General features: G+C 39.0%; 1 protein-coding gene across 1 annotated transcript in view; it reads right to left on the bottom strand.

The window, feature by feature from the left end:
* LOC109911043 (low-density lipoprotein receptor-related protein 1-like) overlaps nucleotides 1-24,855 on the bottom strand; it is a 1,753,343-nt gene that overhangs the window by 895,567 nt on the left and 832,921 nt on the right. Inside the window, exon 10 of the mRNA XM_048599379.1 lies at nucleotides 19,751-19,894. Coding sequence (XP_048455336.1) covers nucleotides 19,751-19,894 — 144 coding nt within the window. The remainder of the gene's footprint in view (nucleotides 1-19,750; nucleotides 19,895-24,855) is intronic.

Below are 24,855 nucleotides of genomic sequence, written 5' to 3' on the forward strand. Positions count from 1 at the left end.
CTAAAACCTTAAATTCCTCCTCCAATAAAGAAAAGAATGTTCTGAGTTTCTCTGTTCTTAAATGGCCTGCTTGTGATTTTGCAATAATATGTGGCTTTGAACTGCGTAATTTCTGAATATGTAGGTCATTTAATGGATTATTCCAAGAATATAACAAGAAAAAAAAATTTCTCTCATTTATACATTCTGAGGAGAAAATTGAGAGCTCAATCATTCTGGTCTATGGTTTCTCTTGTAACCTATAATTTCACTGCACTGTCTTTTCAATGTTCCGTGAGACTGAATAACTTGGTTCTATCTTCTGCATGTTTCAATGCAATGACATGCAATTAAAGCGATGTTAACTTTTAACAATGATTTAAAATGGGCAATGTTGAATTGGCAATCCATTATGCACTACACCTTTATTTGAATGGAGAGCAAAATGAGATGTGGTATGTTAATAGGCTGCTAAATCACGTGGTATATTAGTAATTAGGGATTCCTTATTTGAAATTGTGGTTGTTTTCCTGAAAATCATGAATTTAAGTGAAACACTGGATTCCATGATAAAATTGTAATTTGGTTCTGTAGAACTTACTTTATCAGAAAAAAAAACATTGTATCCTTTATGTTGCATTTTACATTGCTAAATTCCTACATGAATAAATTAAGTAATTTAAAATTCTGAAAGAAAACTGTAACTTGTTAGTTATAGTACAGGTACTAGTTCCTTGACAGCAATCCTGCTGAACCTCTGCTCCCTAATCCTTCTGGTCATTGTGGACCCTCCCCAGTACTCAACCATCCAAGATGTGGCCTTTTCCCCGCTCCCCTCCCTCACCGATGCACAGCTTCTCTGTTTTCTTTTCCTGGGCTTGCATTCCATTTCATTACCCAAATTCATTCTGAAGGTAGAACTCTATTGTCATGCAAGTGAGAGTCAGATTGTTCAGAAGTGCCAAAAAAATGGTTCAGAACCTCTAAGTATGTTTGTTTTACTATTCATCTTTCCTTTCAATGCTCCTGGGTCCCTGCTTCTCTGTCCTGAACCCTTATTTTCAGTGAAGGCTTTGAAGAAGAGCACCAAGGCCATTCAGTCATGAAGAAAATAACATTAAAATTAATCTTGCAAAACTCAGTGAGATTACAAGCTTCATGAAAATAACTGACATTAAAGTGAAACAACATCAAATCAGGTGTCTTTAAACGAGGACTTGATGTCTGTCATCAATGATGTCATATTGTTGTGAGTACATCGTTACCAGGACATCAGTGTGTAGAGTCTAAGAAATGCTCTTGCTTACTCTCTCCTAAATACACAGTGTTATACTGACTAAAGCTCGTTACATCTTACTCTATTGAGTGCTTACCTGATTTTACTATAATTCAAAATTATTCATATTACTCCTTCACCCCAAGTTAAAAGTACCTCATTAAATTAACACTGTATTAGAAGTTGACACCCCTCTGGATTTCAAAAAGTAACAAATTAAGCAGTTTATAATGTTTTTCATTTCTTTTGTTAAAATAGAAAACAAAATGTTATTTGCTCCACCTCAGGAACAGTACTGGCTATTGTAATTTCCTGCACATCACATAAAAACTACTATTAGACTATAGCTACACTTATTCTGTCAGGAAACAAAAGAAATGAATCTTCATAGGTAATGAACAGTAAACTGCAGTGACACAGAAACAAATGAAAACTGTTGCCATATCACTATAGTCTGAAAGGACCACAGCTAGCACTCTTAACTTCAGAGGGTCAATTTGGCCACTCATAGCTTGACTGGTGCTACCCCGTGTAGGCAGTGGAATGTCACTTTTAAAATAAAACAACAGCTCTTTTTGGATACTGAAGCAATATTGGCCAACTAAACGGCATGCTGAGAAAACTGGCCAACTAAACAGCCTACTGGAAATTGGACCATGCCAGACAGACAATCAGGCCATGCGAACCGGTACCTTGATTGATTATATTGCATAGATGTGCATTGTGGACCCTCCCCAGTACTCAACCATCCAAGATGTGGCCTCTTCCCCACTCCCTGACATTCAGTTTACAGCCTCCCCTTCCTCACCGATGCACAGCTTCTCTGTTTTCTTTTCCTGGGCTTGCATTCCATTTCATTACCCAAATTCATTCTGAAGGTAGAACTCTATTGTCATGCAAGTGAGAGTCAGATTGTTCAGAAGTGCCAAAAAAATGGTTCAGAACCTCTAAGTATGTTTGTTTTACTATTCATCTTTCCTTTCAATGCTCCTGTCTCCCTGCTTCTCTGTCCTGAATCAGTGAAACTGAGATATTACGCCAGGATTAAGCAGCATTCACTGTCAAATTGAATCAAGCCATATAGCTATGCAATTCACCTTGATTGACTATTGAACGTGTTGTTGATGAGACAATGCTGCAAGATTTCATGTGTAACAACAGATCTGAGTTTCAGTGGATATAACACAGTGTGGAGCTGGAGGAACACAGCAGGCCAGGCAGCATCAGAGGAGCAGGAAAGTTGGCATTTCTGGTCAGGACCCTTCTTCAGCTCCACACTGTGTTATCTCTGACTCCAGCATCTGCAGTTCTTACTATCTCTGAGTGAGTTTCAGTGGAACTGTTTTTGAGACAGCTTGGCTCCTCGAGTTAGTAAGAACTGTCAATGCTGGAGTCAGAGACAACAGTGTGGAGCTGGAGGAACACAGCAGGTCAGTCAGCATCAGAGGAGCTGGAAAGTTGATGTTTTGGGTTGGGACCCTTCTTCAGAAATGGCTTTGGCTCCTAGAGTTGGCTCAATCAATGGGGGATATTATAATATCTCACACTGAGTTTCGTAACACTCTTCCTGAGATAGAAACTCAATTTAAATTATGCTAATTACATTGTTACATCAAGCTATTGCTAAGCCACTGTGTTCAGAATTGACCCAGGTAACTAGTTAAAAGAAGCCGCTCAAATCAGAGGGATCTCCAGAGAACATCAGGACCAAGAAGCAGGAATCTGGGGACCAAGAAGAACAGTCTCAACTCCAGTTTAACCAGCTGTAAACGGGGTAGTACACACTTTTTTTAATATCTTGCATACCCACACTAGAGTGTGGGCATAATCAATTTAACAATTGTAAGATTACTTAGTATATTAGAAAGAAAGATTGGTTTTGTAATAATTGTATTCTGCATTACACTCCAGCAATCTCTCCCAAGAGTTAACCAAGCATCTCTCAGAGGAAGAAAACCCAAACCCATATAAAACAAACAGCATTGGAAGTATTTTAGGATTTGTATAATATAAAACTGCCATAGATACAATGATGGATACTGCAAACTGCTCTGGTGCTGTGAAATTGAGGCATGCCTTCAAAAATAAAATTGGAATTGTGTAGAGTCTGATTTACGAAATAAAACTGAGCTCAATGTTTTAGGATGCAAGAAAGATGTGGGTAATAGTCTTCCAGTAACTTGCATTCACTGTCACATTTTGCATGGTTCGGAATACAGTATATGATTTGGCAAGGCCAATGGATGAGGGACTCTATTACTGCCAGCATTCATACTCAGACAAAAGGGATTCAGACACTGGAGGAGATATTTACCAACATACATACAGAGCTCTATCCTATCGTTTACTCCCTACCCCATCCCCCTCCCTATTTTCTGCATAGAAACTGATATTTTCCCAGCTACCATCAGTTCTGAGGAAGGGATACGGGACTCGAAACGTTAACTCTGATTTTTTCTTCACAGATGCTGCCAGACCTTTTCAGCAACTTCTGTTTTTGTTATAGATGATTTGGCCATGGCCTCTACAATCCTTTCTATGCTTGATACTCTTTGACTTCCTTTCCCAAGAATTTACCTACATCTGCCTTAAAAGTATTCAATGACCTGCTTTACTATGCTTTGGGAAGAGACTTCCATAGAGTAACAACCTTCTGAAAGAAAATAATCACCTCATCTCTGTCTTAAGTGGGAGGTCCTTATTTTTAAGTTCTGTCCCGAAGTTGTAGTCTCTTCCACAAAGAAAGATCCTTTTAACCACCCCTCAGCACCTTATATATTTCAATAAGGTCATATTGCATTCTTCTAATCCCTAGCTGATATATACCCAAATCGACTTTCATTTGTGAGTCACTGCTGAGACTATCAAAGCAGTTTGAATAAAAGGCAAGGCAACTTCAGAGAACTGTAACCTGGCATTGCAGGCAATGGATGACGTACTTAGTTAAATGAGGAAGTCACAGACACAGTCACCAGCTGGAGTAACGAAAGCACATGCACATTTAACAGTTGTGATGAGGAAAGCATATGTTCAAACACTACCGGTTGTATGCACAGTTTATAGATTAAGCAATGCACATGCATAATCATTCGTTGACATCAGGAAGGCACATATGCTGACAACCAAGAAAATTTAAATTCCTCAGTGTTTTAAAGATTATGTAAGTATGACATTTAAACAACATCTCACAATATTCATCAGGCGCGAAATGTAGCTATGTATAGAGTTAAGAAAACAGTGACAACACTGTAAATTACAGGGACTAAAAAACTATTTACTGTGACCACACCAAATGCCAATAAGTGGAGTTGAAAGCTTGAAATACCTTACACCAGAACAACACACTATATTGGATTGGGTTTTAGACACAGACCTGCATTGCTATCTTAAACAAACACAGATATCACTGAAATAAGTTAAGAAGTTCCTGCCTTGATTCAGGTAAGTTTTGTGAAATTTATGTCCATGTGCACTAAAAGGTCATGTCCTAAAATGACGCAGCAAATCATGGCAGGAACAGTTGTCAAGTGATTTTCACTGATATTTAAAGACATTCTTATCTCCAACAAGTATCTCATTCCTTAATTTGGGTTTCTGTCTACTTCTGAGCCATCTTATTGCTGTTTCAGCAAAGACTTGTTTACAGAGTAAATTTATGGAAGTCAGAAACATTTTTCAAGTGCCTGTTTTATCTTCCCTGTTCAATAATGAAAGCCTTTTTTTTACATTAGCAAAGCCAATTTTACTTCGGCTAAATAAAAACCGAAAGAACTGTGGATGCTGTAAATCAGAAACAAAAACAGAATTTACTGGAAAAGCTCAGCAGGTCTGGCAGCATCTGTGAAGAGAAATCAGAGTTAATGTTTCAGGTCTGGTGACCCTTCCTCAGAACTAGTTCTGAGGAAGGATCACCGGACCCGAAATGGTCACTCTGATTTCTCTTCACAGATGCTGCCAGACCTGCTGAGCTTTTCTAGCAAAATTCTGTTTTTGTTTTTAAGCTAAACTTTTCTATTTTGCAAAACATATTGTCATATTTTTATCCACTGATTACAGGATCAAAACATCAATTTTGAAAGTGGAATTTTTTAAAAAAGTTAACTGATGAGTAGCTTTAAAACAGTATTATTTTAAAAGTTAAAAAAATTTAAAAAAATTTGTGCTGAAGTTCAGGACTTTGGAGTTTAATTTGGTCAGTTTTCAGCAGATATATATGATGGATTTAATTTTTCCATGTATGGAACATATGGATTCAATATTCTATCGTTTGTTTGAAATTAGAGCATCATTTTGTAAAGGCTAAATTACCTAGATGATAAACTATCTTCAAAGGGGAATTAAAAGGAAGAAGTCATGTATTAGGCCAGTAACTGAATCACTACAGATGTTGTATTTACTTGACAAAATATGTTAAAAAAGCAGAATAAACAAACACAAAACTTTAATATTTAATTTTAGCTATGTTTTCAGTGAATTAAATCAATATAATTAACATACATTAATCTTTATTTTTGTGCTTGTAATAATGAAGGATGTCTGGAGAATTAAAATGTCTCCACTCTGCAATTCAATAGATGTTGTCAGGGCACATTTAATGGAACAATGCTCCCCGACTGCTTTATACTGCGTTTTATGCAAATCCTGCGCTATTTTTCTTCTAACAAAAACAGAAATCGCTGGAAAAGCTCAGCAGGTTTGGCAGCATCTGCAGAGAGGAATCAAAGTTAACATTTCGACTTGAGTGACCCTCTGTCAGAACTGGTGGTATTCTTCTCCTTGGTATTGCTGGATTGTGCATGTCTACGCATACACTCTTACTTTTATACCAATACTCTAGTCTCTAGCATCTCTTGCTCATTCTTATCCAAAAAAAATGTTCTCTCTCTCTCTCTCTCTTATCAGTGCCGTAACTTTTTATTTACATCTATACATTACAGATCACTGAATATAGCTACCTGCTCTCCAGTGCAATGTCTAAAACCTTTCTCTTTATTTCTTTTTCTACTCTGATCTCTTCTGATTTTAAATGAACACTATCAATTACACCATTATTTGCATATTTTGTTATACTGCACGTACTCTGTTCCAACGTAAACCATTTAACCCTATCCCAGAACCTAAGTGCTGTATCCATTAGTAGTATGAAATTGTGTATTTTTTACCCCCACCTCCCCTTTTATTTCAAAGTCTAATTTTAGTTAGTTGGTAATGTTGTTAATTTATGCAATAATACTGTTAAATTACCTTGATCAGGTGCAGGGACCTGAAATGAAATAGCACAGCTGGTATACACTGTCCAGCACTCAATTGTGGCAAGTTAGTTTCTAACTCACTCCAGAAGGTTTGATGCTTTTTGGATTTTACTCATATTTTGTTCACTTTCACATCTCTGACAATTCCTATAGGTAAGAATGCAGACTTTCTGATCCTGAGGGTGTCATATCTGACCAAGATCTGAGAAGGTTATAGCAGATCCAGAGTCAAAAAAAATTCCATCGTTGCATATCTACTTTTTTTCAGATGTGACGTGCTCCTTGAGGTTGGAAGGCAAAGAATTAAAAAAATAACTACGGAAGACAATAGCTTGGACTACAAACTCTAAACAGATCAATTAAGTAGGAAATGGATCAGTGGACATACTTGCAACAGCTACAAATTTAACAAGTCATCTTCAAAAGAGAGAAAGTAGCAGTTGCATCTGTTATATTAAACTTTGAGTTGAGCTGGAGCTGACTCAAGGTCACTTTATGTGACAGATGGCTGATAATCTTGTACAGAGTCTCCCTGGCCTCCCCTATCTGACAGCACCAGATTTGTCACTTAATTGGAATAGAACAGGTTGTTCAAACTTTTTTTGGTGACCAGGAAAATTTAAGCATGAGTCTCTCCTACTCAAATAGAGCTGTCAATAAAACACGCACTCAAAGAAAAGCCAAAAGATGCTCTGTTCAGCTTTCAAATGAATAACATGAAATCATTCTCAAATATTGCACCAGACATAACATCTATATTTCAGGGCAGTTACAGTAAAAATAATTGGACTGTTCTCTGTGAGTGAACATGGTTTCAAACTCCATGTGCACAGTATTAGGAAGGAAGAGTCTATGGTACCATATACCATTCCACCACCTCCTCAAGAATAATTAGGATCAGACAATAAATGCTGATCAGCCTATGACACCCATATCCAGTTAGTGAATTACAAGAAACAAAAGCATAGGCAAAAAATATCTTAAATTTTGACATAGAAACTATCCCTACAGAAACTATTGTTCTGACATTCTCACATTCCGATCACTAAATCTGAACTATCAACATCTTTTTCCCCCAACCAACCAACTACAGCGTAAATGTTGCCCCCTCCACACTTCACGTCAGCTCTGATGAGGAGTCATCTAGACTTGAAATGTCAGCTTGCTGTCTCTACATGGATACTGCCTGACTCACTGTGATCTCCAGCATTTGCCGTTTTCAGTACACATTCCAGCATCTGCAGTAATTTGCTCCTATCTCAAGAGCTAAATTGGATTTCAAGTATTGAAATAACGTCGATTCAATGTACTGCAGACAGCAAGTCAACCTATTGTTCCCTGTTCATTGTAATGATTGCTATTTGTAGACATTTATACAATACTGTCCATTAGTTGCACACAGAATGTCCAACATAATTATTTGCTCAAACAACTTAAACAACTCAATTCCCTCTTAGAGGGAATGTGTGTGACTGCTCAAGGGGCTGACATCATGCAGAGTAGTGCAAAGAGCAATGGCTGATGCAGGAAAGATTGTGAGCCAAGATTTTGTGATACTGCCCTGAAGATTTTTACAAAGGTGTTAAGAAGCAGTATTGTCCTCCATTGGCAAGGATCCAGGAAGCCTTCCATTCAGTGAGACAGAAGGTAGCAGATAGCCCTGGAGATAAATGCGAGTCTAATCCCCTTAACCTAAATGAAGTGCCATAAGTAAGTTAATGATCTCATAAGAGTGGGCTTGGTCAGTGAATTCACCTCAGATGTCATATGCTTCCAACTGCCCTACCAGCTGCAGCCACTTCTCAAAACACCATCACTTCATTATTCATCTACCAACATTTCCCATGAATCAGGACATACCAATAATACAATGCTCCATCTCACCCTTGCATATTCAGACCTGGTACAAGCCTCACACTTTCATATTACTGCTTCCTGCTCTGATCCCAACTGATGATAATATTGAAGAAGTCAGATCCTGGAGTGAGACCTCGCTTGGCAGACCATAAATTTTATTTTTCTTTGTGCTTCCTGTGTAAGTCAGTCACTGAACATATTCAAAAGTAGTAGCCAATGTACTTTTAATAAAGGAACACACAAGTTTATTGCATAAAAGATGAAAAGAACACAATCTACATTGGCAATATACGAGAATAATTTGCACAAACTAAGTACATGTAGCAGAAAGGAGGATTCAACCACAAAAACCCTACAGACACTTGAAGTTCAATGAAGGGTCACTCTTATCTCATAATAAAGCTCCTTGTTCAGTTGGTATGGCTGTAATCAGTTTCTTTTCAGCAGATTTCTGTTTTCACTTGGTGTTGTTTTCTTCAATTAATGTCTCTTCCTAAAATACTTAAACAAACTGATAACTCAATTATTACATAACATGGGTCCCCTAACCTGATGTCTTCCAACAGCCTTGTAGGATAGCTCCCTCTTTGACAGCTCCACAGTCTTCGATTCATAGCTTTCTTCTAAACAACTCGAGGCATTTCTTCAACTTTGACTGCTTTAGAGATGAACAATAGCAGCTCTGCTATTAAGGGTACCTTCTCTCTGAAACTCATCTTCTTCTCTCTGAATGAACTTGCTTTTCTCTGAATGAATCTACTCCGATGTTCCCTTTTTTAACTCTGTCCAGGTTATAAAATTGAAGTTAGCAAACACCCCATCAATTGTCTTCCTTGGTGGCTTATTGTTCATCTGAAGAAACATGACTTTATGGAAATGCTATTTTGTTAATTCACTGTTTAAAATAAATTCCTGATCTATACAGGGCTGCAAATTATCATCCATAGTTCCTTCACTTTAAATTCTCATCGAATACTGCTACTACTATGAATAATAACAGTAATAATATATTATCTATCTTCAGCACATTACACAGACTGCAACTATTGAATCATAATATCTACACAACAGGCAGCATCTTTGGGCACTTCACTTGCTCTCATAGAGCTCACTCACTTTGAGCCTTAACGTGTGTTGCCTTTGCAACTAGAGATAACAAGCTCATATTACTACTGTCCTGCAGTGCCACTTAACACAGCCACAAAGCCAAAAAGATTGCCATGGTTATCAGCAGGTCTTAATCAAAGGAGATAGCCTTTGCTCAGGAGATGCCAACACATTAAGCCAAGGCTAGTCTCTGATACCAGTCCAGACATTGTTCGGAGTAGTCAGAATCAGGATCTCCTGCTCATAAGGGATGAGGAGACAAATGACAGAAAGCGCACCACCCATCTTGACTGTTTCTGCCCTGTTAATGGTTGTGGATGAGAAGAAGCAGCTATTACAGAGGATTAAATTGGCTGGCACAGCCGCTCCAGTTGGAGCAGGTGGGGAAGTCTACCGGGCGACTGAGTAGGCAGTGCAGAGGGTGCAGCATTAATGATGTTGCAGTTTACGGTGAGTGAGAGTGAGCGGGGATGCTGCGGAATGTATTAGTAAGAGTGGCAGAGCATGACCATTGGTGGGATGTGGGTCAATAGGTAGAGGTACAATGAATGTAATGTAATAGAGAGTAGATGATGGGGCTTATGCTGGTGGAGTAGGAAAGGACCTGGACCTTCTTTGATCAGTGCATTCCACCACATGGTTGAGATTACTCTAACCTGGGTGGAAACCTCAGACAAAGCTGGCATGGTCTGGTGTTGGGGCCTCCATTCCTGGTCCTGGGGGAGGAGGAAGTCCAATCAGTGCATCATCCTGTCCAGCAGGAGTTCTAGGTCCATGCCTATGCCCACATAGGGGATGCAATGGCCTCGTGGTATTATCGCTGGACCATTAACCCGGAGACGCAGATAATATTCTGAGGATCTGGGTTTGAATCCCACCATGGCAGATGGTGGAATTTGAATTCAATAAATATTTGGAATCAAGAATCTGATGATGACCGTGGATCCATTGTCAATTGTTGAGAAAAACCCATCTGAGCCACTCATGCTCTTTAGGGAAGGAAACTGCCATCCTGACCTTGTCTGGCCTACATGTGACTCCAGACCCACAGCAATGTGGTTGACTCTTAACTGCCCTCTGGGCAATTAGGGATGGGCAATAAATGCAGCCTAGCCAGTGACACCTTCATCCCATTAATGAATAAAGAAAAATAAAGGGGGAGTGTTGATTTCCCCTTCCTGTCATGACAGGGGCAAATGTCAGGAGCCATGCAAAGCAGCTCTGGATTGACAGTGGTTTCACAACGGGTGTTTAAAAATGGCATTTGGACCTGGAATGGCAGTCAATTCTGGGAGCTCCAGTGAGTGGTGAGTTACTCTGCAAAGTCTGCACGGTCACATGGGGCAGAAACCAGACTTTATTTTCATCATAGGGGCTGAAACGCCAAGAAATGCAGCAAATTTGGTAAGATATGATGAGAAACCTTGCTTGGCCTCCCAGTGAGAATCACTCCAGCAATGTGATTCGCATTTAGCCAAAAAATTCTAAGATTCAGCTCAAAGTCCTGGATCTGGTAGTCAGCAGCAAAGTGGAGGCATATGCTGTTGACTACATTTAAAATCTTTCTAACAGCCCTCGATCTATTCACTCCTCATGCACACTCATTTCACCAACAGTTACCATGCCCAAGAGCCATTCACTAAGGTTGATCAACCAGGAAGATTATTTTGATGAAATGGAGCAGCAAAAACATATTTTTCCATATGAGGTCTCTATTGTCAGTGAAGGTCATTTTCACACAGATGGAAGTGTCATTTGGAAAGGTTGCATATACAGAGCTAATTTTTAAAATCTTTGCATGGATTTTTCTCACTGTATGTCTAGATAGCTGGCTACCTAATAATGTGGGTATTCGAGATGCCCTGCTGCAGTCAATGCCTGATGGGTAATTAGTTCCTGCACTAATGCGTCCGATATAAAGCCATAGAGTCATAGAGATGTACAGCACAGAAACAGACCCTTCGGTCCAACTCGTCCATGCTGAACAGATATCCTAAATAAATCTAGTCCCATCCGCCAACATTTGGCCCACATCTCTCTAAACCCTTCCTACTCATGTACCCATCCAGATGCCTTTTAAATGTTATAATCATATCAGGCTCCACCACTTCCTCTGGCACCTCATTCCATACATGCACTACCCTCTGCGTGAAAAGGTTGCCCCTTAGATCCCTTTTAAATCTTTCCCCTCTCACCTTAAACCTATACTCTCTAGTTTTGGACTCCCCCACCCCAGGGAAAAGACTTGTCTATATACCCAATCCATTGCCCTTCATGATTTTATAAAATTCTATAAGGTCACCCCTCAGCCTTCAACGCCCAGGGAAAATATCCCCAGTCTATTCAGCCTGTCCCCATCTAGCCCCGGCAATATCCTTATAAATCTTTTCTGACGTCTTTCAAGTTTCACAACATCCTTCTTACAGCAGGGAGACCAGAATTGCATGCAGCATTCCAAAAGCAGCCTAACCAATGTCTACAACATGACCTCCTAACTTGTATACTCAATGCACTGACCAATAAAGGCAAGCAAACCAAACGCTTTATTCACTATCCTGTCTACCTACAACACCACTTTCAAGGAACTATGAACCTGCACTCCAAGGTCTCTTTTTTCAACAACACTCCCCAGGACCTTACCATTAAGTGTATAAGTCCTGCCCTGATTTGCCTTTCCAAAATGCAGCACCTCGCACTTATCTAAATTAAACTCCATCTGCCACTCCTCAGCCCATTGGCCCATCTGATCAAGATCCTGTTGTACTCTGATGTAACCTTCTTTGCTGTTCACTGCACACCCAATTTTAGTATCACCTGCATTCAAATCATTTATATAAATGACAAAAAGTGCCAATCTTTGTGGCACACCGCTGGTCACAGGCCTCCAGTCTGAAAAGCAACTCTCCACCACCACTATCTGTCTCCTATCTTTGAGCCAGTTCTGTATCCAAATGGTTAGTTCTCCCTGTATTCCATGTGATCTAACCTTGCTAACCAGTCTGCCATGAGGAACCTTGTCGAACTTCTATAATGTACCCCTCAGCCTCTGATGCTCCAGGGAACATAGCCCCAGCCTATTCAGTCTCTCCTGTAGCTCACACCCTCCAATCTTGGTGACATCCTTGTAAATATTTTTGGAACCGTTTCAAGTTTAACAACATCTCTCCTACAACAAGTGGACAATTATGATCTCCTGTTTCAACCTTGCAGTTCACAGAAGAGATGGAGAACCTAAATACAGCGTCAATGGGCAGAGAAGGGGTGTTTCTGGAAATAATGGTGTGTAAGCAGCACGTATTGGTGCGGCAAAAGATTCCAAATTGCAGTGTTACAGCCAACACTAAGACAACTTGAAAATGCTGTAAATCCACAGAATCCATTTGTCCTTGATAAAGGACAGATCGAAAAAATGAAGTCTGAAGTTCTTTTCTATCCCAAAAATATGAAATGTATTGCAATTACAGAACTGATATCTCTGACCTTGATTAGTCCAGTCAACTCAAAGAAATCTCAAAACAAGCAATTAATGTTTCATTCCTACGATCTGCAGTTCACTAAATTAAGTTACTTGTGTTGGAAAGGATAAGCATTGAAGAGTGGATAAATTGAAAGGTTAAAACAAGATAAGGGTGATAAATGTATCTATATTGACAGTACTAAGAGGTTATTGGAAAATTGACAAGATTTCTGTGACCAGCACTGAGAAACAGCGCATATTAAGCCGCCTCAAGATTTACAATTTCGTTAAGCCAGAAAACAAAGCAATTCCCCAGTTCCCAACAAAGATCTGTGTGCATATCCATTAATTTCCAGCTATTCATTGTTTATCTGCTTTCTTGTTGTCTTTGATCCCACATGGCCCATTCCTGTCTTGCTAATGAACTATTCAGCCTTCTGAAAGATTTGTTTTATTTCTTTCGCGGACTAATTTATGGTGGTTTTGCTTGAGGTGAATACAGCATGTTAATAAAACATCTGAGTTGAGAAATAATAGGCAATGCCGTTTCTTGATAGATATCTGGAACGTGCCCTTTACTTGAATTTCCTAATTATCAATAATATTGACAATCCCCAAATCAGGTTTAGTAAATATGTTAGTGTAGAAAATAAACAGTTTAGTATTGATCACACAATTATACACCTTAATGTAAAACATTGCATTTTTTTCTCATCTGTTACACAGTAAATATTCAATACTTATAACATTGCTTAATCAGAATGAGTAATGAACTGCAATAATGCTATTAACATTCCATCCCAAATACATGATTAGAACCATCAATCTAAACAGTCTTTCAAAACCAACTTGATTAAAAATATAGCCTTATAAGAATCTCATAAAAATACTGAATTATACAAACACTGATTCCTTCTATTTAAAAATATATAAGATTAAGTAACGAAGCTCATCATCCATTTGATGGCTGCGTCAAGGATACCTGCTGAGAGGATTTGGAGCTCAGCCATACATTCATGTTGATATTATACTGCATAAATATGTCAACAAAACCACCAGTGCTGAATAATATAAATCCTTTGAAATAATTCAAAGAGTTCAGTCGTATTTTCAAGTTTTGAAGCAATAAAACAAGTGGTTGAATTAAGATTTCAAAACAAAAAGCTGAGGAAGCAGCTGACACAAAACTTCAGTCAAAACTGCATTTTAATGCAGAAGAGTACTTTATCAGGGGGCTAATGTACTCTAATGAATCTGAAGTTTTTATACTTTTACAACTCTGGCCAATTAAATAGTCATTTGTTCTTTTACAAACAAGCCTGTATCATCAATAGCAATATTAAAAACTTACATAATTCTTCAAACAAAATTCCATTATGACAGATAAGATTGCCAATGGAGCCAACAGTTTCAGTTCAGCTGAAAAATGGAATCGTTACACACATCCTTATTTTGCACCTATAAGATTGCTGACAGTTGGAATGAGCGTGACAATCCCAGACTCCAGTCATCATTATTAAAGCCTGCCCAATGTGGCCTCTCCTATATTGGAACAGGAAATTCCTGCCCTTGTTTGTATGAAAATGCTGATTTAAAGTTTCAGTGGCCTGAATCTATCCTTTTATAATTGTCAAGAAGGAAAACAAAGTAAAAGATTAAGGTTTATAAAATTATGAGGGGCATGGAAAGGATGAGTAGACAAGGTCTTTTTCCTGGGGTGAGAGAGTCCAAAACTAGAGGGCATAGGTTTAAGGTGAGAATGGAAAGATTTAAAAGGGACCCTCGGGGTAACTTTCTCATGCAGAGTAGTGCGTGTATGAAACAAGCTGCCAAAGGAGGTGGCAGAGGTGAGTACAATTACAACAGTTAAAAGGCATCTGGATGGGTACATGAATAGGAAAGGACCAGAAGGATGTGGGCCAAACGTTGGCAAATGGGACCAGGTCAGATTGGGATGTCTGGTTGGTGTGGACGAGTTCATGCTCTTTAACTCTATGCAGGGTTTGAGCACCAAAATTCAGACTGATTATTCAATACAATACTGAGGCTTTGCAGCACGATTGAAGATGTGATCTTTTGTACAGAAAGTGAGGTGCCATTCACATACAATGCAGTTATAAAAAATTCTATGATACTATTTCAAAAAGCAGGGGAATTTGCCAGGTGGACTGTTGAACATATATCATTCAATTAACATTACACAAACAAATTTTATTACATAAGCATCGTTGATGAGGCCAACATTTGTTGTCTATGCCTTCTTGCCCTTCAGAAGGTATGATGCACTGTGGAACTGCTGAAGTCCATGTGGTGTAGGTCCACTTATAGAGAGGGGTTTCCAGGATTTTCATCCAGTGACAGTGAAGGAACGGTGGTATTGTTCATCTTGGAGCAGAGAAGATTAATAGATAACTGTTTTGAGGTGTTCAAAATTATGAAGATTTTTGACAAGGTAAAGTTTTTTCTGCTTCCGCTAGTTGGTATGTCAGTAACTAGGGGTCACAATTTCAAGATTGTCAGCAAGAGCTCGGAGTGAGATAAGGAGAAACGGCTTTATTCAGAGAGTTGTTAGGGTTTGGAATGTGCTGCCAAGGTGAGTAATGGAGGCAGATACCATAGGAGGTTTCAAAAGAGAGTTGGATGCAGATTTGAAAGTGATGAGTTTACAGGGCTATGGCAATCAGGCTGGAGAATGGGACTGGCTGGGTAGCTCTTTTGGGACCTGGTACATACACGATGGGTTGAATGGCCTCCTTCTGCACTACAAAATTATATGATTCTATAGTTCCAAGTCAGAAAGATGCATAGCTTGGTGAGAAACTTTCAGGTGATATTGCTCCCATGAATCTGCTGTCTCTGCCATTCTTTGTGATGGGAGATCATGGATTGAAAAATACTGTCAAAAAAAAACTTGCCACAGTGCATCTTGTAGATGGTACAAACTGCTGCCACTGTATTCAGTGATGGAGGGAATGAATAATGAAGGTAGTGGATGGGGGTGTGGGGCCTGCCAATCAATTGGGCTGTTTTGTCCCAGATTATGCCAAGTTGTTGTTGGGGTTGAACTCATCCAGGCAATTGATGAGTATTCCACCTGACCATCATATGACAAGGGGAGACGGTGCTATTTTTTCTTTCTTGTTGACGATGGTCTTTGCCTGGCATATATGTGGCATGAATGTTGTTTGCCATTTATGAACCTAAGCCTGAATGTTGCCCAGGATTTGTAGTTAAAGGACAACTCTTGAGCCTGCAAAAGTACAAGCACGTGCAGAATTTATTTGACCATATGCAAGGGAGTGGGTTTCTGTCGCTTGAGAACCTCACCCAGCCATACAATGTTTACAGTATGTATTTATAATATTAAGTTTCTGTTCCCCTGCAACATAGTTTCACAATTTTACAGATCATCTGTCGTATGGCATCATGAGATCATTTTATTCAGTTGTTTGGGATGCTCTGTCCAACACATGGAAAACATATACAACCTAATTTCCCATTCCCCCAGACAAGGCCCTGTGTATATAGGTGTGGGATATTTTATTATCCAAGGATTCACAAATGGTGCTGAACATTGATTAGGTGTGAAACACTTAGGAATGACTTAAAAGAACTAATGACGTAACATCTATGAAATTCAAATAGCCTCAAAATAATTCAAAGCATTTTATAACCAGTCAATTATTTTGAATAGAGGTGACTGTTATTATCCAGTAAATACAGCAGTCAATTTATCCATATCCATACCAATGAAAATGGCCCCAAGCTCGATCTTGGGTTCATGTTGCGCTACATGTAACCCCACCGTACTGCCCTGTGTCTGTAAAATCATCCTTACTGTCCTGTTTTGATGCCATTAACTTGATAACTTGTTATGATCTCTCAATCTTAATTGGATTACTTGTTACTTTAGTTAGACCCTTGGCATGTGACTTTTATACCTATCATTTTATTCCAGACATTTGGTTCGTTTCCAACACGACCTTATTTTTAATTCTTTTGTAGTTATCTCTCTGCTTCAATTAATTGGATTATAGGTCATCCTATAATTCACTTACTATTCAGTGGTTGACACTTTATTCATACCGTTTGACACTTTTGATCACCCGCAGAGACTTATTATTCAGCCTGTCAACACTCCACTCACACCATTTGTACAGTCTTTTGATCTCTCTGCCTATAATTTCTGCACCTGTGTGCTTCTCTTCACGTCGTCTGATGAAGGAGCAGCACTGCGGAAGCTTGTGGTTCCAAATAAACCTGTTGAATTATAAACTGGTGGTGTGCGACTTCTGACCTTGTCCACCCCAGTCCAACACCAACACCTCCACATCAACTCATCTTTGATCTTTGACATGGATGAGTGTGAAACATCCCTTCTCTTCTTCAAATGGTGCGTTGAAATTTTCTACATTAATCTGGAACCGGGGTGGGGCGTATCCTGGCCTTAATGCCTCACTCCAAATGGGTAAACTCTGATGATATAACTGTTCCTTCTCACTGCTAGAAGTTTTGAGCCGAGCTGACATTTTCAAAATTTGATTCAGGGATAGATTTGTGAATGATGAATAAGTGGCTGGGCCTTTACTTTCCAACAGTGTAGGAGTGAGGCAAAATACTTTCCCATCTCTTTGTCTCGGACAGAAATTAAGCAACTTTATGACCTGGCTTCAGAAAAGATCTTTAAACCACACTGTTGTAATAGTGGAATTTAATGTTAATATGGTGACACCGCTGCAGTGTGAGATTATTTTCAGCTACATTATTTAAAGGATCAAAGGGCTCTTAAGAAGAAAGAATCTCAGTTTCTTTCGGCCTCCACCTCAGGGTTGGCCTGCAAAGATAGTCTTGGATCCATTTGGAGGTTAGGAGATTCCACCGGAAGAATGTTTGGCCTTACTATTGCTAACTTGCGCCATGCAAACTTGGGGAAAAGCGAAATGAAAGATGAATACTGTGTTTATAACAACAGAGACAACAATAAAAAATGGGTTCATCAGACAGTCCCAAAATGGATGCAAAGAATTAACAGCCACTGTTGAGAAATGCATGAATGATTAATAAGTCGCTGGGCCTTTACTTTCCAAGATGGTAGCTGCAAGAACTACACATCTTAAGAGTTAACACCAACTTTTATTGATGTACTTCTTTAAATAAATCAAGCTCTGATGAAGTACAGAACAATTAAGAAGTAAACTTTGACCTACATGAGGAATTTGGATCAATAACAAAAAGCTTGGGCAAAGAGACAGGCTTTAATAAGCATTTAAAAAAAGAGGTAAGAGCAGGAGGAAGATGTAAGGAGCCAGATTTTCTCTCAGATTGCCACCCTGCTCCTTTTTTAGTGCAATAAAAGAACTCCGTATTTCTGACAGGCAATTTAAGTCAGGGTTCCTTCAAAAAAGTGGAGCCGTGCTACTATTCCGACAGTTCCTCTTGGAGCAGAATTATCAGTGGAAGGCAAACAATGCCTCTTTTTTCATAGCAGTTAATTGCTAAATTCTGAAATTTAAAGGACCAGCATCACAGACAGCCACTTTGTTCAGGGTAGATCGTGGTCGAAGAAATATTGTGTCTGGTGAGGCAGGGCGGGGTTGGAGGGGTGGAAGGAGAGTGGTTCTGTCTGGGAAATTGGGCAGGTGGTTGGACGGGGAGGTCGGGTATGAAGCAGACAAAGGGCGGGATCGGGGCTAGCTCTGGGGGAAGGGGATGTGTGGCTGGCTCTGTAGCAGGGGAAAGAGTGGGGTTCGAATCCTGAGGTAAGGGGAGAGAAGGGGTTTGGGTCCAGGGCAGTGAGGAGCAGTTCCAGTTCTCGGTGGCGATAAGGGGGAGTCAGTTGTTGTTGTGGGAGAAGGGTAGGATCAAGACTGAAGAGGGAGACGTGGGGCCAGATCTGGCAATGGAACAGAGAATTTTGGGATTGGCAGCAGAGAGGGGAGCTGCTTAAGGCTGATGGCAGAGTAAAGTAGCTGGTGTGGTGTTGGGTCCCAGGGTTTCAGTGGGATGTTGGTCTCAGAGGAGGAGAGTTTGACATGTCAGAGTCTGGGTGTACAAGGGGCCTGGGGCAGGTGCAGCTGAGCGTGCATTTTTGATAAAGTGGGATGGGGGCAGAAGGGGTATCAGTGTAAAATTTACTGAGGTGTTAGGCCAGACATTTAGCAGCCTAACCTTGTCTGACAGCTATTAACTTGACTTCAGTGGGATCCTCTGAAATCTCTGATTTAACTGTAGACATTGGGAGGGTTTCAGGTGCAGAACAATTGCCTAGTGGAAAACAATATGTCCCAGGCAACTCCCTTGGTGTCTGCTACAGGTTCCCCATATGCAACTCCCAACTACACTTCAGAACAATTATCTGGCCATTGGAAAATCCACACCATTGTTTAAGAAGGGAATTCCAGAGCTTTAGAATTTGGCAGCTGAAGTCATGGCCACCAATAATGGAGCAATTAAAATATGATCATGGAAATTCATTCTAACATTATACCCAAGCAGCTTACATTAATTGAAGCATTCTTAGTCTTATATGCTCAATATAATATATCAAAACATCACTGAAATTAAAGAAACTAGAAAGTTTTCTTCCATTCTATGGGTGCTACAAAATGGATGAAACATCTGACCTTAAACTGGGAACACTGAAATTATGATTCATTTGTCCATTACGGATCAAATCAGTACTTACATCTGACCTTTGAATACTCATTACAAGCAGATACAGTGTAAAGAGAAAAGTGCATGCATTATTGAAATATATTTGTCATCCAAAAGTTTTATGTCAATTATAACAGATTTAGATAAAAAGATGGAGTTTTGACTTACTTTTACAAGACTTTCCATCATTCCCTAAGGCGTAGCCAGTACTGCAACGACATGTCCTTGCTTTGTGGCTGCTGCTGAGTAGGCAGATGTGAGAGCATCCTCCGGGTTTATTATACAGATCCAGCTCACAAGCATGACTTCTAACTGAGAAAATCAATAAAATACTTTTTAGATAGGTAACTGCAAAATCAATATCATCAAAGATGAAATGATGATAATTCGTCGTCTAATGTAAAAAAGTGCAAACTATAACCAATTTTTCCCTCTTAAATTATTGATTACAAACATAAATTGAGAAAGCGAATGTTAATCAATTTAACACTGAACAGTGCAACCTATCGTTCCCAAAAAATATAGAATGGTGACAACTTGTCATCAAACTTTATCATGCTTTGAGTCAGAATGACTTCCTGTTGAGTTACAATACTAGCTGAGAACGATAACAAGGAAGCTAATTCTGCCCTCCAGATTTCATATTTGGGATATTCTGCCCTGTGTGTCCAAAAGATTTATAGATCAAGAATCAGCCAATTTGTTTCTGCCAGGTGAGGGCTGTGAATTGGCTCCCCTCTTTTTTAACTTCCTCACATGGTCATAAAAAATATTGTCAAAATTTTTTTTAGCACATAGCTTTATCTCACTTCAATAAAAAAAATCATCAAAATTAAAGAGACAATTGCAAAGTTTTTCAGTGATAGAAAGAGGAATTGTATTATCTACAAAGCCCAAGAAAAATAATAAAACATGAGTTCCAACATGCAGACAGAGGTATAAAATTTTAAAAAGAGAGAGGATCTAGCACAATTCACAGTTAATGCATATGCAGCTTAATAAGTTATTATTTTCTCTGTGCTATAGTTGAAGCTGGGTTCACTGCTGTTGAGTTGATGTCTTATTTTATTGAGATGACGTATTGGAACCCCAATACTTGGGCCATTTTAACTATTAATTTGAAAATGTATATTTTTAAAATCAGCTACACAGGCAGAATGACTGCAGGCCACATTCTCAGGTCATTATCTGGGTGCACGTGTAAATTCAGTAGTTGGCTGGTAAATATTTTGTGTGATTTTTTGGAAAAGTAACACCTACTGTATTAAATAAATTTCAAAAAGGCTGGATTACAAAGATAACAAAGGGCTGATAATCCCCTTCTCAACAGTAAGCCATCCCTTGCAGATCATGTCCCAAGCTGCTGGCTCAATTTATGTTTTTCCTTTTGAAGAATATGCAAGGACAGGGGTTAAAAAGCTAGTTTCAACTCTACTGGAGCGTACTAATGGGATTGAATGCTCCCATGTGCACCAGCCTCCATTGAAGCATTAACATACTGTGAAGGTCACAGTCAATTAACTATCCTCTCATTACTCCTCTGCTGCAGGTAAAGATGTTGTCGCATTCTGAGCACTAGAAGTCAGCTAGCTGGCTGCCACACAATGAAACAGGATAATAAAAGGACACAGCCTCACCCTGAGTGGTGTAATTCAGTATTCATCGAAAGAAATCAGTCATAAAGGATCTCAACCAATTTTCAAAACTATGAGTTTGTGTGTGAAACAGATCGTTTAACTATCAACATCAAAGCGACCAATATGATTCGCTGTAACAAGTGTAACATTCAACTACTTGCTCTTCTCAAATAATTCAGAGGCTGCATAAATTCTTTGCTTTTTTTAAAAAAAAAGTTATCCTTTTGTATTTGCTCTTATTTTTAACCTGTGTGTGTGTTGTGGTACTAATCCTTCTCACACTTAGTAATTAGCAAACTTACTATTTGATCATTTAAGAAAGCCTGGCTAATTTGGCTCCTTTTTTTAAAAAGCGTTAATTTGCATCTGTGAGAAAGCTTCTGAGGGAAGGTTTCCTTTTTGAGTTAGCCTTTGTTTTTGCAGCCAACAGAAGGGGGTAAGTGAATAAAGAAGGGGAGGCAGTTCATTCCTCTCCATCCAGATGTTTAACAGTGTGGAATATTGCATCTGGAACAATAATGAATTGGGGAATGGAGTCTGGTCATTACAGAATCTTCAGAAGTAGTAAAATGTGTAGAGATTTTGAATTCTCCAATTTGTTTTATCACCAGTGCTGACTTTCAAGATGTTAAGAAGGAAACAGGATTGAAGAAAGTCTTTCAATTGCCTTGCTGTTAACAATCTATTCCCTGTATCTCTATCTGCCAGCCTGCCAAACATTTCCAGACATTTGTGTATTCCTGAGTCTGGCTCCAAATATATTGAACAAGAGTATGGATGAGGAATTCAGAAGCAGCTAAGTTGTGCAACTATCAACAATGGGTTGAAGAAAAATTAAGGATGTGGAAGAGACCATTTATTGAGTCATCAGTGTTTTCCATGCAGGCTGCAATTTCTGTCTAAATTGCAATATGACAGACCTGGTTAAGATTTGGCCAGAGTAATGTGTGTATTCAATTAATACTTATTGCACTTGATCTATAAACAGTTTGTAAGTTTTTACCATAAAAGTGATTTGTTTCATGTTTCAGTTTGCATTAAAGAATGATCCCTATTGTCAAGTACCTGCATTTCTCACCTTGCAGATCTACTGTAATAGAATTCATAGGCAAATTGTAGCTAAATTACATGGATGGTCTGTTTTTGAATAATTTGGTATTGGTCACACGCCATCAAAAAGTAAATTGAAAGATGCAATATGGAAGCCAGCAAATAAAATCCTCTAAAACTAATATTACAATACAAAATAAAGAACAAGGTATAAGAGAATGTAAACCAAGCATTAAAATGTTGAGAAATATTTATTCATCAAATGCAGAAATTCTATAAGACACCAAATAAAAATAAAATTTACAATTCATTACTTTGAAGCTAACGGGATTCTTTATTCTGCATTCACTCAGTACTGGACACAAAGAACTGTATGTTTATAATGGGTTCTGGGTATCAACCATTGGGGGTTTGTGATTGGTACGTTGGCTGTCGCCAAACCTCCTTTCTACTATTTTAAAATAATCAGGTGGTAAAATAAACCAAAACAGCCCCGAAGGTGTATCCTCTTCCTCAAGCCTAATTTAAGGGTTTGTATTGTCATCAGAGGTAGTGGTTCCACCACAATAGACTTTTACCAAGAAGAGGCTCCTGTCTCACATAACAAAGGATAGCTTATTGTGTAATATCAAGAGATACCATTTACATTAAGTAGTTAGGCATAATTACAATTATCAGGAGCCAGCTATATCATATCTGCCTCCATTGGGACTGTCAGACATTTTAGGGCAGAGTGGACATAATGCAATTTCAATATGAACTTTCTCAGAACCTTGTACAATACTGTGAATGCATTTTGATGACCATTTTATGTGCATGCACAGATCAAAGATCTTACTTTTACTCAACTAAAGAGTATTGCATCAATAAATACAAAGCAGTTCATTTCATGTGCAGCCAATTTAATATGTGAACTGACCAGGGACTAAACCTGGTCAGATTTGAACACAGTTGCCAAAAGTAGTCCATAAAGTCAAACAAGGCTAAACCTAAGAAGAGGTCTTGCCTTAGTGATAATGATAAGCTCAGTCAAGAAATATTTCAATGAAATGCTTTCCCCTCACTGTAGCTGTGATATTTGGGAAGGAGGGAGTTTGACCACTTACAATTTTTTTTTATTTTAAAACTTAGTACTTGTAAAATTGATTCTTCTACACAATCAGGTTTGTTTCACTCTAGTAATACAGTACTCTTAAGAGACCGGAGAACTACAACGAATGTTTCGGGATAAAAATCATTTGATTTGTACATATAAGTATAATGTTCTGTTGCTTAATTGTAACTAATGCTCTCAGCAAATTTAGTAGAGTTATCAAGATTCCAGGCTTGTTGATGCCGTTTAAATTACAAAATTTGACACGTACTTCATTATAGCCCTCTTATATTCATCTTACTCCAAATCCTTTGGAGGAATAGATCAAAAGTTATCAAAAAAAGCATACTTGCTTCATTTCCTACAAATTAAGAGTTATAGAACTATGGGTAAAATCTTGGAAGAAGCAGACAACAAATATTTTGAAAACCAAAGCCCAGTTTGAAATTACCAAGAAAATGTTTGCAAACTATGAAGTCAAAACACACTTTTGTTACAAAATTGTGCTGGAACATTTTAAATATGCTTAAAAATTCCCTCATGTAAATCTCTTCAAAACAGTGAACTGAATCTGCTGGGGTTTTTTTGGCAAAGTGCCAGTTTTGTCAAGTTTTGGAGGATTTTCACCATGAGGCCTAGCAAGGTTTTTCATTATACATCACCAATCTTGTCTCATTTATTACCTATTCCACCCCTAAGGGACACCTCTTGTCTGATTCTACCTTCATCTCAGCATGCACTGTTTCCAGAAGGACTCGCTCCTCAGCAGATTTATACCACAAGAGCAGCAAATCCCTGATGCCTGCACCATATTTAAAAGATCAGTACACCAGCTGACCACCGGCTTTTTGAAGTTCATTACAGTGTGAAAATTGGAGGTAGGGAAGATGTTACTATGATTTGTTGATAGGAACCTGGAGGTCTCTGGTGGACACTGAGATGTGATGTCATTTTCTCAGAGAATTGGCAGAGACCCAACAGCCAATTCAGAGGTGACCACCTTCGTCAAAAACTTTCTCCACTGTGCCAGAGTAGGTGTCACACTACTACTCTCTGCTACCTCACACTCACTCTCTCTCTGCTACTCTAGTACCTCCCACCAAAGTTCATGCTCTGCCACTTTCAGTGTTGCATGCAACATCTTTCTTTCCTTGCTCTCAGTCTTCAACTTCCCACACCATTCATCTGTATGGCCTTACTAATGCCTCATGACTTCCTTCAGACCACTTCACCACATTTGTCTCCCTTTCACTTATTCCAGGAGAAGACAACCCACAATAAGGCAGAAAGTGCCTGGATAGGTGGAAGGGTGTACAACGTCAAATTCCTCAGTCCCCTTGAGGAGAGAATCCTGCCCCTCAGAAAAAAAAAAGACTGGGACCAATCCTGTGGAAATGCCAATGCATGCGTGTCATAGAGTCAGAGAACCCCTACAGTGAATAAAGAGGCCATTTGGCCCATCGAGTTTGCACCAATCTCCGAAGAGCATCCCA

Source organism: Rhincodon typus, chromosome 7 (assembly GCF_021869965.1).
Source record: "Rhincodon typus isolate 14 chromosome 7, sRhiTyp1.1, whole genome shotgun sequence".
Classification (NCBI taxonomy): Eukaryota; Metazoa; Chordata; class Chondrichthyes; order Orectolobiformes; family Rhincodontidae; genus Rhincodon; species Rhincodon typus.